Source organism: Barbus barbus (genome assembly GCF_936440315.1).
Source record: "Barbus barbus genome assembly, chromosome: 34".
NCBI lineage: Eukaryota > Metazoa > Chordata > Actinopteri > Cypriniformes > Cyprinidae > Barbus > Barbus barbus.
Genome location: NC_136762.1, coordinates 6,434,349 through 6,448,559, shown reverse-complemented (window position 1 = coordinate 6,448,559; position 14,211 = coordinate 6,434,349). Strand labels below are relative to the sequence as shown.

Here is a 14,211-nt window from a genome sequence, read left to right as displayed (position 1 = left end):
ATTATATATTCACAACAAACTCTAAATAACTTTAGCTATTAATTCATGTTTATTTATACATCAAAATATAACAATAATAATAATAATAATAATAATAATAATAGGTCTATTTAACACTAAAACATTAAATGGCTCATTTTAGCTATGAAGCCATGTGTATATATGTATGCATGTATTCATTTATTTAATATCCAAATATATTATATTATATTATATTATATCTATTCACAACAAACTCTAAATAACTTTAGCTATTAAGTCATGTTTATTTATATAAAAATACAACACCAATATTATTATAATATTAATAATAATCATAATAATAATAATAAATATTATTAGGTCTATTTCACACTAAAATATTAAATGACTAACTTTAGCTGTTAGGTCATGTTTATGTATGTATCTATTTATTTAATATCCAGATATATTATAAGATTCAGATTTTTTTTTTTTTTTTAGCCAATCATCTGATCTGTGAGAGTCACATGACTTATCTCTCTGGAGCCACAGAAGCTGTAATCAGCCAAATACTGAGACTCTTTAAAGCTTCATCATTTTTGGAAAAAGCCATGTTGGATACAGTTTTGCATTTATATTTAGTTTGAGGCTATGCAGAGAACTGAAAACACCTCCAGGCAGGAGTGCTAGGACGTGCAGTTGACTTAATTTGAGTGACAATCACGTATATGTGGCACAATTCATGACTCAGAAACTGAACGTGGGCGGCAAAGAGATGCCTGAACAAAACCCAGATCATGGCGACTCAGCAGTGAATCTCATCAGGAAACAGATTCCAGCTGGCCGAGAGAGCAGCATGTAACCATATAACTGGACACTGCATGTCATATCCAAATGTTCAGAAATAAAACCTACTTACTGTAAAATAGGCATCTTTCCTTTCCTATCCATCCATCTATCTATCTGTCTGTCCATCCATCCAAACAACCGACCAACATCAGGTTTGTTTAGCTAATTAGAAGCTCGGATCATTTTTCTGTTGTAACTTAAACTCAGACAAAGAAAAACATGTTGATTCAGAAGCTTTTCTTAGATGGAAGCAATTTGATAATATTGTTATCATTATCACTGCTGCATGATTTTTCAATAATTGTCAGAATAAAAAAGCAAATTAACAATTTATGGAGAGTTTCCGATTTAAGAAACTGATTGGCTGCTTAAAGCATATTCGTCACCAATATGCCCATTAAACAAAAAATATTAAATAAATAATTTAAATGTAATCTAACATATCATTCTTTACACCACACACATGCAAATTCCTCAGAAAAAGCAGATATGTTCAGAATAGCTGTCTATTTTTGTACATAAATACCCAAACAAAACAAAATCCTCAAATTAAATGTTTTAAAATATTTTATTTAATTAAAATATCTTCAACAGAGCATGAAATGTTACAAAAAAGGCAAACCAATTCTTATACAAAAATAAAAAAGTGTTTTAAGAAACCACTCAACACCACTTTACAGAATAAACTTGGCACAAAAATGTTCAAAGTTAATTAAAATATTTTATAACTGTTAATCAGAAAAGTGGTTTTTATTTGCTCAAAACTCTAGAAAATAATGTTCATAATGTTAAATACAATAGCATCAATAACAATAACCGATTTGCACCTCAGAGTAAAAAAACAAATAAAACCGTTACCTATGAAAAAGTTTAAAATAAGAAAGTGTCACACTGTGATATGTAAGGATCCAATTACAAGAAATGAAGCTGCAACACAGACAAAAAGTCACAATTGTGAGATATAAAGTGGTATTTTTAACTCTGAGACGGAAACAGGTTTCTATAATTAACTATTTGAAACAATTCAAATTTAAGCTTTGGAACTAGATTTGTATTTTTGAAATGCTAACAATGGTTTGCTAGAGTGGCTAGTCGGGATCAAAGGAGAAAAAGGACATGGCCGCAGTATTGTTCAAGATTATAAGGTGCCACTTGAAGTGAAAGCCGTGGTTATCTTCTGTCTGTGTGCGACAGAGAAGAAAAACACACACTGAAGTGTTGAGAAAGCTTCACGGCAGAGCCTGTGGAGATAGCTATTGATGCTGTGGCCATGCGCTTAGCTTCTAGCAAGCCAAGGGTGATTCATCTTGAATTAGGCCATTATAAAACATATCACATGGACAGAGAGAATCCAATTAAGACCCTGCCTCATCTTTTAGTCTCTCACTCTGTCTTTCTCCCTTTTTTCCCCCGCCTCACCACTCCCCTCTGTAAAGACATTATGCCATTTGGATTGGATTTACTGAGGTAGATTAGAAGCAGACACAGCAAAAATCCAGCCCTGAACGGGTGCAATGGTGAGGTAATGGATGGGAAAATACTGCTGCCTTCAGCACTCGCATTTGCAAACGTCCATTTCAAAACATCATACAAACTAAAATTAGCCTTTAATATTTCACTTACATATGGCAACACTAAACAATAAATAAAAGGGATTGAAATGCCATGCATTTTTCAAGGCTCAGTAAAACCCTGTAATCAAACTAATTCAATGATATGCCTATTAATTACATTTATCCAATCTTGCTAAGTACGGCCCCTAAATGAAGGTATTTCAAAGACATCAGCCTAGTATAATTGTGGTTCATGTGTTAAACAACAAATGCACATTAAAAAAGTATCTTTGAATAGTCAATATATTGTTTGTTTTATCTCTATAAAACTTGCAGTGACTTGAATCACTCAGATGATAAGAAAAATGCATATTAGGGAATTTAAGTTTTTATTGCATTTTTAAAAATTTTATATAGAATGATTTTCTGTATTACTTGCAATATCACACTTGAATCGCTCAGATGGTAGGGAAAAATGTATTTGGGAAATTACGTATGGGAGGCAGGATTGACAGCATTTTGAAATAATTAATATATATAATATGGGAAATTAAGTATGGAGGCAGGGTTAATTGAGCATATTTTTGCTGCATTTCTTAAATAATTCTAAATATGCATTTTAAGATACATGTTCTCACACACACACACACACACACACACATACGCATATATATATATATATATATTATGCAAACATATCTTAAAATACTTATTTATAATTATTTATAAATGTTTATATTTATAAATGTATAAATGTATGACAATTATAAAAACACTTATAAAATCAAATTTTTTAAAATACATTTTAATATTTTTTACTTTATATAAAAAATGTAAAAAGTGTGATTATATAAAGTATTTTTAGAAATGTTATACATTTATAATAATAAATAATTAATAATATTCATTATATAATCTAGGGCTGTCGCGATTCGTCGATTTTAGTCGACTAGTCGATTTTTTTAAATCGTCGACTTAATTTTGCTCGCGTCGACTAACCGGCAAAATACTGGAAGTGACGCATTTCACGGACGAAAATCCATAAAACACATTTTTAGACTATTTTCCAAGGCTGCATGATATATTAAACCCATTTAAAAATCATAATTAAGCATAATTGTGAATGAACAAACGCTATGATTTAATTAAATAATTATATGCGATGCAGTTTATACGGTAAATGCTCTTTAATTATTTACAGTAAAATTGTAGATTTTCTGCGGGAAATTAATTGTTTAGATTAATCGATTAATTGATAAATTAGTCGATAGATTAATCGAAATAAAAATAGTCGTTAGTTGCAGCCCTAATATAATCATATTGATAATCTAATAATTTTATATATTACCAATTTATACTAAATATAACTAATATTTATTTTAATTGAATTGCATTTTGTTTTTATTATTATTATATTTTATTATTAAATAATCATAATAAATTATATATTTACATATATATTTATAATAATTTTTATAAAGATAATTAAATTGCACTAAATGGATGTGTTAAATTGACAGTCCAATTAAACACACAAACACAATACGAACTCATCTGTTGATTGTGATAAATGAGTGACTGAGGCCTGCTGCTGTTGATGCAGAAGCATGCGTGTGTTTGTGTAAGTGTGTGAAACTGAGATTCTGTAACACCCATAGCTATCTTCACTGTCTTGTCCTTTCTCTTTTTCATTGCTGTCAATAAAACTTGCTGCCTTCCCAGGCAAAAGAAAGGCAGTCACCACAGCAACCGCCCTCTATTACAAACACACACGCACACGCACACACACACACACACACATTTCTGGGACAGAAGAGGAAGTGAATGCTTGATGACTGGTGAAGAAAAGGGGCTTTCAAGACCCCCTGCCTTAGACATATGGGCCAGCTCCCACTGCAGGAGGCACAAGAGATGGAAGGAAAGCAAAAGACAGAGACTCCGAAAGGCACTGAGCTCCATAGATGGATAGATTGGACAGAAAAGAGAGAGAAAGTGTGAAACAGGGAGGATTACATATGTATAAGAGAGTGTGACTGAGAGAAGCCTAGAAAGTGAAGGAATGATACAGTGATGTGATGTGGACCAGTGCTCATGCACAGTAACATTCATCTGCCACGCAACGCTGTAGATTAATCTTAAAAGGTACGTTACACAAGCAATAAACTATAAATAAATGTATACATATATGCCTAAACTAAGAAAAGTGGTGGAATATCAAACCTTGAAGGTAGGTTAAAGGGATAATTCACCCAAAAATGAAAATTCTGTCATTGCTGTATTTTGTCATCCTCGTTTTTTCTAGGTAAAACAAAATGTGATTTTCCCCATGCACCTTTTTCCATGCAGCATCAATTCATAGCGACTGATCATGTTTGCAATTAGCCAAAATGACTTACTATATAAACACTTGCATAGCCAGTTGTTTATCACTTTAATAATATTCTATTATCCACCAAAGCTTTGAAGTATAATTTTTGTCCATGTTCAGATCCCAAAATGGCATGAAATAGTTTTTTGTGTGTGTGTGTGTGTGTGTGTGTTCCTGAAATAAAAACACATTAGTTTGGAACAACTTGAGAATAAAATAAAATAAAATAAAATAAAATAAATAAAATAAAATAAAATAAAATAAAATAAAATAAAATAAAATAAAATAAAATAAAATAAAATTGGGGTCAGCTGTTTAATTAAGGAATTGCTCAGATGGTAGGGAAAACATATTAGTGAATTATTAGAAAATATTATATTATTAACTGGGAGACATGATTGCATTTTATTTTTAAAAATTTTGATTATAAATATACATATTTTATAAGATATATATATATGCCCCAGCTCTTAATGCATGTTTTTTCCTTCTGGAGCATCAGTGAGCGTTTGAATCTTCTGTAATAGTTGCAAATGAGTCCCTCAGTTGTCCTCAGTATGGAAAGATGAATCTCAAAATCAAACAGTCATTGTTGGAAAGGGTTCAAATACACAAAAATGCTGGAAAACCAAAGAATTTGTGGGACCTGAAGGATTTTTCTTAAGAGCAGCTGGCAGTTTAACTGTTCAGGACAAACAAGGGACTCATGAACAACTATCACTAAACAAAAAAACACAGCTTTGGATCGTTCACAGTATTAAGAATCAAGTGCAAGTAAACTTTTGATAATTTTTATAAATTCAACTATTATTTTCTCTTGTGGACTATATGTAAACATGTGAAATATCTTATTCAGGTCAGTCCTAAATAAACAATAACATGCATTTTGTATGATCCCTCTTATTTTGGTAAAATAATTAAGATTTTGCAGATTCTGAAAGGTATATGTAAAGTTTTGACTTCAATTTTATATATATATATATATATATATATATGAGTGTGTGTGTGTGTGTGTGTGTGTGTGTGTGTGTACATACACATACACAATAAAAAAAATAACAGTATGTTTTTAGAAAATATATTGTAATTTACACACACACACGCACAGACGTAACTCCATCAATCATTCTTTTCACTTTGTCCTTTTTTAATCAGTTCAAATCAACTGAACAATTCATTTGGGAATCAGTCTGTCAGGTCCAAGTGATTCTAGATTCATCAACTCCTTCACACAGTGATCCAATCAGAGCTGTTCTCAAGTTAGCAACTCACTGACTCTGTCTCCCGCTCAAGTCTAAATCAAAACGAGTCAAGAACGGTCGAGTAATAATATCCTCGGAGCTCAAGTGCTTAAAGAATTGACATGTTGAAACGGCTCCAAAGATCCTCAAATTGAACTCTGATTGGAAAGAACACCAGCCCAAAATTGAACCAATAACTACCAGCATCTTTCACCGAAATCAATTTGACACAAAGTCAAACTCCTTGGCCCTGATGTCTTATGAATTTCCTTCAGCTATTCTCTAGGGTGATTCACCCTCAAAGGTTCGTACAATACAAAGAGAATCGCAGCCAAGTCACAAACCGATATATTGCACTGACCTCAAAACTATGGGAAGGAATCCTGCACTTTGTCAAAAAGTGTAACTTTTTTAGCTTTCCACATCTTCATTTCCCTCTTCAAAACCGTAGCACCACTTGACTACCTTTATAGAAGTTTCTACAGCAAAGGACAAAGCAAACCAATCTGGGCATGTTATATTTCACTGTGGAGTTTAAAAAAGAAACTAATTTAAAAGAAAAGTTATCACCCAAGAGCAGAAGGATCTCTCTTCAGTTCAAGTTGTTCGCGCAGGTATGTCTCAGATGTTGCCCGCTCTAAGTGCCCTATCCGCTGTGGCCAAGCACGCTAACTAATTGGCCACATCACTAATGCGTGCTATCACTGCTGTCATACACCTGTGACCAATGGGACTTTATCTGAAGTGTAGCACAAGGGATTCTCCACCACACTGCAGAGAAACTCCACGGCTCATTAGTACCCTGAATGTGGCGATGGTGACAGGTTTAGGTTTGCCACCGTGTGTCACCTTTTCAGTGCGTGCGCAGCCATTAGCAGCCGTGGTTGAGCGATCTGTCATGGCTAAAGTTGTCCCACGTGCTGCTTTTCCCCATTTGCACCCCCCTCCCTGCTCGGCGGTAAAAAATGGGATTGCTTACTCTGCACATTGAGCTTGGCTGTACGGGACACGATGGCACGGCTGCTCACGGAGCGGCCCACTTGGCACTCGTAGGGGCCGTCGTCTTCCAAACTCACGTTGAGAATTTGAAGATGGTACTGGCCTGCAGGACAAAGCAGACGGAGCAGAAATTATGAGGAGGAAAGAAGAGAATACGAGAGAAATTTAATCTTATTGTTCACACGGATAATGGAGCGGAAAAGACTTGAGAGCATTGAATGAATATTCAGGGTTATGACAACGTAAACTCTGCTGATAGCATTTGTAATGCTGTTGAGTAGTATAGAAATAAGGAATTTAGTGTAATGTACTTGGAAAACCTGAATTAAATGAAGTGAAGTGAAGTGACATACTGCCAAGTATGGTGACCCATACTCGGAATTCGTGCTCTGCATTTAACCCATCCAATGTGCACACACACAGCAGTGAACACACACACACACACACCGTGAACACACACCCGGAGCAGTGGGCAGCCATTTATGCTGCGGCGCCCGGGGAGCAGTTGGGGGTTCGGTGCTTTGCTCAAGGGCACCTCAGTCGTGGTATTGAGGGTGGAGAGAGCGCTGGACATTCACTCCCCCCACCTACAATCCCTGCCGGCCCGAGACTCGAACCCGCAACCTTTGGATTACGAGTCCGACTCTCTAACCATTAGGCCACGACTTCCCGCCAAAACTGGACCCCATTTAGTTTTCTAATACAAATTTGCAGAATTTATTGCACTCATTACTCCTAAAGAAAAAAGCCTATATACTGTATATTATTGGCAGGATTGTGTGAACAAGCTTCTCCCCAAATGTATGTTTATAACTTCTTTTTGTCTGCTTAGAAAAGTAGTTAAACCTTTAAAAATGATGTATACAAGCATATGAATATACTTTACCATTCAAATCATTTATTTGATCAGACATACAGTAATACAGTAATATTGTAAAATAGTAGTACTATTTAAAATAACTGTTTTCCATTTGAATATTTTTTGAAATGTAATTTATTTCTGTGATGCACAGCTGAATTTTCAGCATCATTGCTCCAGTCTTCAGTGTCACATGATCCTTCAGAAATCATTCTAATATGCTGATTTGCTGCTCAGACATTTAATATTATTTTCTATATTTAAAACTGTTGTGCTGCTGCTTAAGTTTGTTCAGACCGTGATCCTTTTTTTCAGGATTCTTTGATTAATCGAAAGTTCAAAAAACATTTATTTCAATTATTGGTCACTCTTTATTTTAATGTCTAATTCTCTATATAAACAAACAATTAACTACGCCTTTTGCCTCAATAAACCCCTAATTTGCTGCTTATTAAGGTATTGGGTAGGATTAGGGATGCAGAATATGGTGTAGAATAAATGCTTTATAAGCACTAATAAACAGCTAATATGTTAATAATATGCATGCTGATAAGCAACTAGTTAATAGTGAGAATTGGTCCCTATACTGATACCAAATTTTTTTACAGTCTTTACTGTCACATTTGGTCAATTTAATGTATCCTTGCTGAATTAGTATTAATTTGTTTCCCCAAATAAATCTTTGGACCCCAAACTTTTAAACTCAGAATGCTAGTGCCATAGACTTGCAATGTAAGTGCATTACTAGAAATGTTTGTTGCTTGTTTTAAACAAACTGAGTTTACTTAACCCAGAATATTCTTTGAACGTATGCTTTGATGTTTTTAATTTTTAAGAGCATATTTGAAGTTCCCACCATTAACACACATTTGAAGATGTTCAAATGCTTCCTGAAATCCATTTTTAATTAGCCAGAAACAAATCAGAGTAAATTAAATTACAATTGTCATGTGGCGGTGCAAAATTTGTATGCAATCTCAAATTAATGGCCCCAATTAGCGACAAACGCTGCGGAGAGAAAATCGTGCTTCATTCTGTTTGATGCAGGCCTTCAACATCGCTCCTTTGTGTGCAAGATTCTTGTTATTTACTAGCAGAATATCATGCCACCAAGGGGTTGTTTGTTCAACTACCATTCTGCCAGGATTAATGGTTGCTCGGGCGAAGTTTATACAAGCTGTTCGAGCTTTGAACATTTTTCTTTCCCCCTTTTTTCCTTTTCTCCTCCCCTCTGAAGAAAACTAACATGCAGAAGATAGTATCCTGATATGACAACTTCCACGGCTGAAAAAAGGAGGTGTCAGCCAGGATGGCAGGATAATTAACACCAACCAACAGCAATTTTCAGATCTATGTGATCATAGAAGGAAAGGAAACCACTTTCAAATCATTAATGATTTTCCACTCTCTTGAAATTGCACTCGGTACACGCTGCCGCGGTGTTGCGGTTCGGGGTGTTTGCGAGCGCGTGTTTGAAGAAGTCCAATAATTACGCCTCTGACAACCAATATGAAACGCCGATGGGAACTCTGGCCCGTTCTCTCACTCATTTCCTTTTGCGAAGTATCAGAGTGTGTGCGCGCACCTATGGCTTGAAACGCCGCTTGCGAGAACTCGTGTGGATAAGTGTCTGCGTATCAGTAGATTAAGGTTGACAGGGTTAACATTAAAGATGCTTTCTGCATGTCTTTTTATGATATCGTTTGTCCCTTACATGGCACTCTTTATCCGTCATGCTATCAATGCCCGACAGCACAAGCGGTAGAATTCAATAGCGTAAGCATTTTTTAAGCATCTGCACTTGCGTTTGGCACAAATTGCCTCTCTCTCGCTATGCCGGATAGCGGCTTTTGTCCTCCACAAAGAGGAGCAGATGCTCAGGACTTGTTTAGCATTGTCTTTTAATTGGCTTTTTTATATACACAATGCAGGCTGGCCAAGCATCATAGGTTATTCAGTGCCTCGGCCCACTACACAATAATCTCAATTTACTCTCAGCGGACATAAAAAATAGGAGCAATTCAGAGCTGATTTTATCTTTATTTATTTATTTGGAAGGGAATTGGGGGTGGTACTAAAGTCCTCTCAATCAAAAAAAAAAAAAAAAAAAAAAAAGCTAATTTCTTAAATCTGTCTACGGTGCTTAATTTAGAAGCCCTTTGATAGCATCGCACTAAGCTGTTTTTAAGAGAGCTGAGCGCATTTTGATGAGGAAGGCTGCATCTAAACTAGAAATTGAGACTGAGGCATCTATAGCCATTTGCAGATTATGAGCAAAACATTTTCTAATGATTCATGCTAATAATCTTTCACGCTGAAATAAAAAACATTCTCGTGTTCTTTGGGGTTGCACATCTAACAATATGTCAGCAAACATCTCAGCAACTCGTAGACGTTTGTTTTTAATCACCGCATGTCATTCTTTCCATCCCTCCGAGTTCTCACCTTTCTGCTGGTCTCCTGTCATGCTGTAGCGTGGGTAGCCAGGCAGCGATCTCTGAGGTCCCAGGAGCAGCCCATCTTTAACCCACTGCACAGCCCCTGAGGCCCTCAGCACTTCACACTTCAGCAGAGCTGTGGCCCCCGACCTGACCGTTATATTACGTGGCTCTGTCTTAAACGCCTACTGCCCACACACTCCTACAAAAAGAAAAAGACAACAGAAGAAAATGGAAGGGTTGATGCGAGTCAAGGTTAGGACAGAGAAATCTTTCATTACCAACACAAGCTTCTGTAGCTGCTGAAGGCTGCAGACATATTTGCTGGGTCTAACTAGCTAAAAGTAGAAGTGCTACTAACTTTACAGCACCCTTTTTATTAGACAGATAGTGGCCTAGGGTTTTTTCTTTTAATGCAAATGGAACAACGGCTTTATTGCTTTTTAATGCCACATTGACAAAGTAGATGCCATTTTTTATTCCAGTGAACTGATCCTCTCTCATATGTATGCTGGAATCTCTGATCATATTAATGAACTGGTTTGATCCTATTTCTAGCGATGAAAGGACTAATTATTTCAGTGTATCAGTTCATCTAATTGTTTATTTCATTCATTCATAAGACTGGAAATATAATTCACTCTAGTGAATCTGTTGATTCAGGCCAAAAATGACTCACTGAATCAAGCCCATGCATGTTTTTAAATTCTTATGGTAAATGCTAAAATACGTAAAAAACACTATGTTTTTCATTTAAATAATGAGCCAGTGCATCATTAAACCATCTTCCAAAAAAGGTTTTTGCCTAATTCTAAACCACAGTGGAGAGCAAATAATAATTATTATTTATATTTTAGATTTGCAGGGATGGATTTCCTGGGAAACTGAAAACTTTCGTCATTTGCGTTTACGCTGTCATGGCAAATAAAAATAATTAAGAGCAAAATAGAATTCCATTATAATGTCATATCCGTAAAGAAACCAGGTCAGGTTAAAACTATATGCAGTGGAACATTGAAGTCACAACAAGTGAACCTCGAAATGAAAATTATCCAAGTAAAAAGGGAAACTGAAAGCAACCATAATAAAACATGAATCAACATAGTTTGCATATAAGTATTACATTTCTTTTGCAATGACTAAGTTAAAAAAAAACTGTTTATAAAATGGATAGTTCCGATCCTTGATTCTGATTGGTTGAACCGCGTTCGAAGCTGTTGTAAATTACACTACAAACCTACACCATTTTTTTACTTTGTATGTTGCTTGGCAACCACTTTGTTGCAACCACAACTGTTTCTGAGGAACTACATTGTTTGGTGGAAGAATACAGTTTTTAGTAATATCATTACACGTTATTGCTCCGGTTTATTTTGTGAAACCTTACTACGTTTATGGAATGACCGTTTTATAAAAGCAATAAGCCCCGTGAAGCCATGGTTTACAGTGAATTTATAGCAGCAAAGGGGCCTGGTTAGACACGACGTGAAGAGTGCCTCGCAATGTCCTTTAGCTGTTAAACTGATCAATTCTGCTGTAAAGCAGCTTTAAAACAACAACAAGTCAAAACAACTATGACATTTAAGCTACTTACCAGCTAATAAGACAACATTTTTCCGATATCTTTATTTATTTATTTTTTTTCGTGACATTCGCACTGATCCATGAATCATGAAAACAGCGGTGTGCGCCCAAGCAGCAGCCTTCCGTTGGCATTTTTAATGGAGCCGAATCACAATTTTGTTTTGTAATTACCCAAAGAATGTTTCTCCACAAGTAACTTGCAGTTTTCAACGCTAGAGGGCCAAAAATTACATAGTGTAGATTAAATTACAAATTATTAATTTATTATTAATCTATTTTCAGTAGGCTATATTTACCTGTATGATGGACCATGTCACAACAATTCAAGTAACTTAAAGTATGCATACAAAACTTGGTTGCATTACCAGAGCAATTCAAGTCTCAAGATTTCAGGGCCAGGAATAGCTCAGATCGAGTTAACAGCTCTCATTATCCAAGTGGGATTCATATAGAGCTCAGACATTTCTCTTCTTTAATTATTCTCTGCCATTGTGTCGAAGGTCAACAACTGTGGTAAGAGATTTTTTTTTTTTTTCCACTGAATGTTTGAAATGGCAAAGATAATTAAATGTCCTTCAATCTTTAAAAACTTTGCGTGGCCTGGTGGTTATCGCGTGTGCTCTTGAGCTATGGTGCTCATGCAGGCAATGCAAGTTCAATCCTGGCTCACAATGTGGTTAACATTTTAACGGTTCATTCTCTCTAAAATTCTGATTTATTATAGTGAATCAGTTCATTCAGAAAATCTATGTAAATTTCTGAAAAAAAAGAAGAATCAAGCCTAAGCATTTTTTTATAGTGAAATATTTAGTTCAATATTAAACTAAATTTAGTTAATTAAACTAAACTATGTAAATTATTTTTAACCATTTTTGTTCTTTTTGTTTGTGTTTTATGTTTTTTGATAGTGAGCTTTGCCTCCAAATGCTGTAAAAATACAATTATCATTAAAAATCCTACTATTGTGTTACGATATCCAACATTTTCTGAATATTATGCAATTTTCAAGCTAGTTTATGAAAATGTGAACAATGAGCAACATAAGACTTCAAAATGGTATAATGATTTCGTAAATTATTTTAATATGACACGTACATCATTCATATATTTCACCATTAGTCAAATCATATTTCTATGGCTGTATGTTCTTAAAGTTTTAATTGAATTTCAGTTGTTAACTAAATACAATTAGGCCTATTAGCTCTCATTTATCTTCATCTCGATAACAACTTTTGTATAATGTGACACATATAACCTCTTTTTCCTTTAATAACCATTGTCAAAATTCATATTGAAAAGTCAAATGAGAGTAAAAAATAACATTAGCAAATAAATAAAAAGGATTGCAGGAAGAGAGAGAATCAGCAGGCTTTTGCAACTGTTTTGTCATAGTTGCTCAATAGAGTAATTCCAGCATAATTTTGGGTAACATAAATTATGTGATGCTTTACATAAGATTATCACATATGGATGCCGAATTACCAGGCTTGCCATGGCACTCTCCCCATTGAAGGAAAATTTGCCTCCCACTATGATGTTGTACTTAAGCATTGCTGTGCTGTTCCTCATCCCTGTGTATGTTTTATTGATGACAGATTGGAGCCAATTCAGCTCTGCAAATGAGTCAATAAAGTAATTACAGAGAATTAAATCTCTCCTCGGTGAGAAGGAGAGCAGGGAAAATGAAGGTATGAAGAGATCTCAAATCCCCTTGCTGTTTTCTCAGCTGTCAATACACCTACGGCTAATATCCACCCAGAAGAATGATGACTAGGCTACAAAAAGACGCCTATTTCCTCACCACTTGGGCCGTGGCATTATGATTTGTGTGACACCCATCTGCTGATCATCCTTTCGAATGGAGTCGGCTTGTACCTGTCATAAACATGATTTAACGGGACATAACACTGACGATGTCTCTCCGACGACCCCGTTGTGTAACATCATGAATGCAATTGTGGTAACTCTGTGTGGGAGATCCTAACTAATTAAAAGAATGTGGCATTCAATAGTGGTTTGAGATTTAAAGGAGCAGTGTGTTAATTTTTCACCACTATCAGTGAAAAACAACTTAACGGGATAGTTCATCCTATAATGAAAATTCTGTCATCATTTACTCACCTCATTAAAAACCTGTATGGCTTTCTTTTGTCATAAAAGAACATACTGAATGTAAAATTGAGTGCAAAAAACACTGGACCCCAATGACTTTGAAATATTGTGAAAAATCTCAATATAGTTAATCATTTTCTCATGCAAGGCAATCGTATGGTTTCAAAAGACTCAGAATATACACTTAAAAATGAAAACAGACATCTTGGTTCTAATTCCATGAAGAACCTTTACCACCCACAGAACC

At 35.1% G+C, this 14,211-nt stretch overlaps 1 protein-coding gene across 1 annotated transcript in view; it reads right to left on the bottom strand.

Moving 5' to 3' along the window:
* Positions 1-14,211, bottom strand: part of nphs1 (NPHS1 adhesion molecule, nephrin) — a gene marked incomplete at both ends in the record, with an annotated part of 139,367 nt that overhangs the window by 55,698 nt on the left and 69,458 nt on the right. Inside the window, 3 exon segments of the mRNA XM_079391443.1 lie at positions 6,952-7,074; positions 10,276-10,453; positions 10,457-10,470. Of these exon segments, the coding sequence (XP_079247569.1) occupies positions 6,952-7,074; positions 10,276-10,453; positions 10,457-10,470 (315 nt within the window).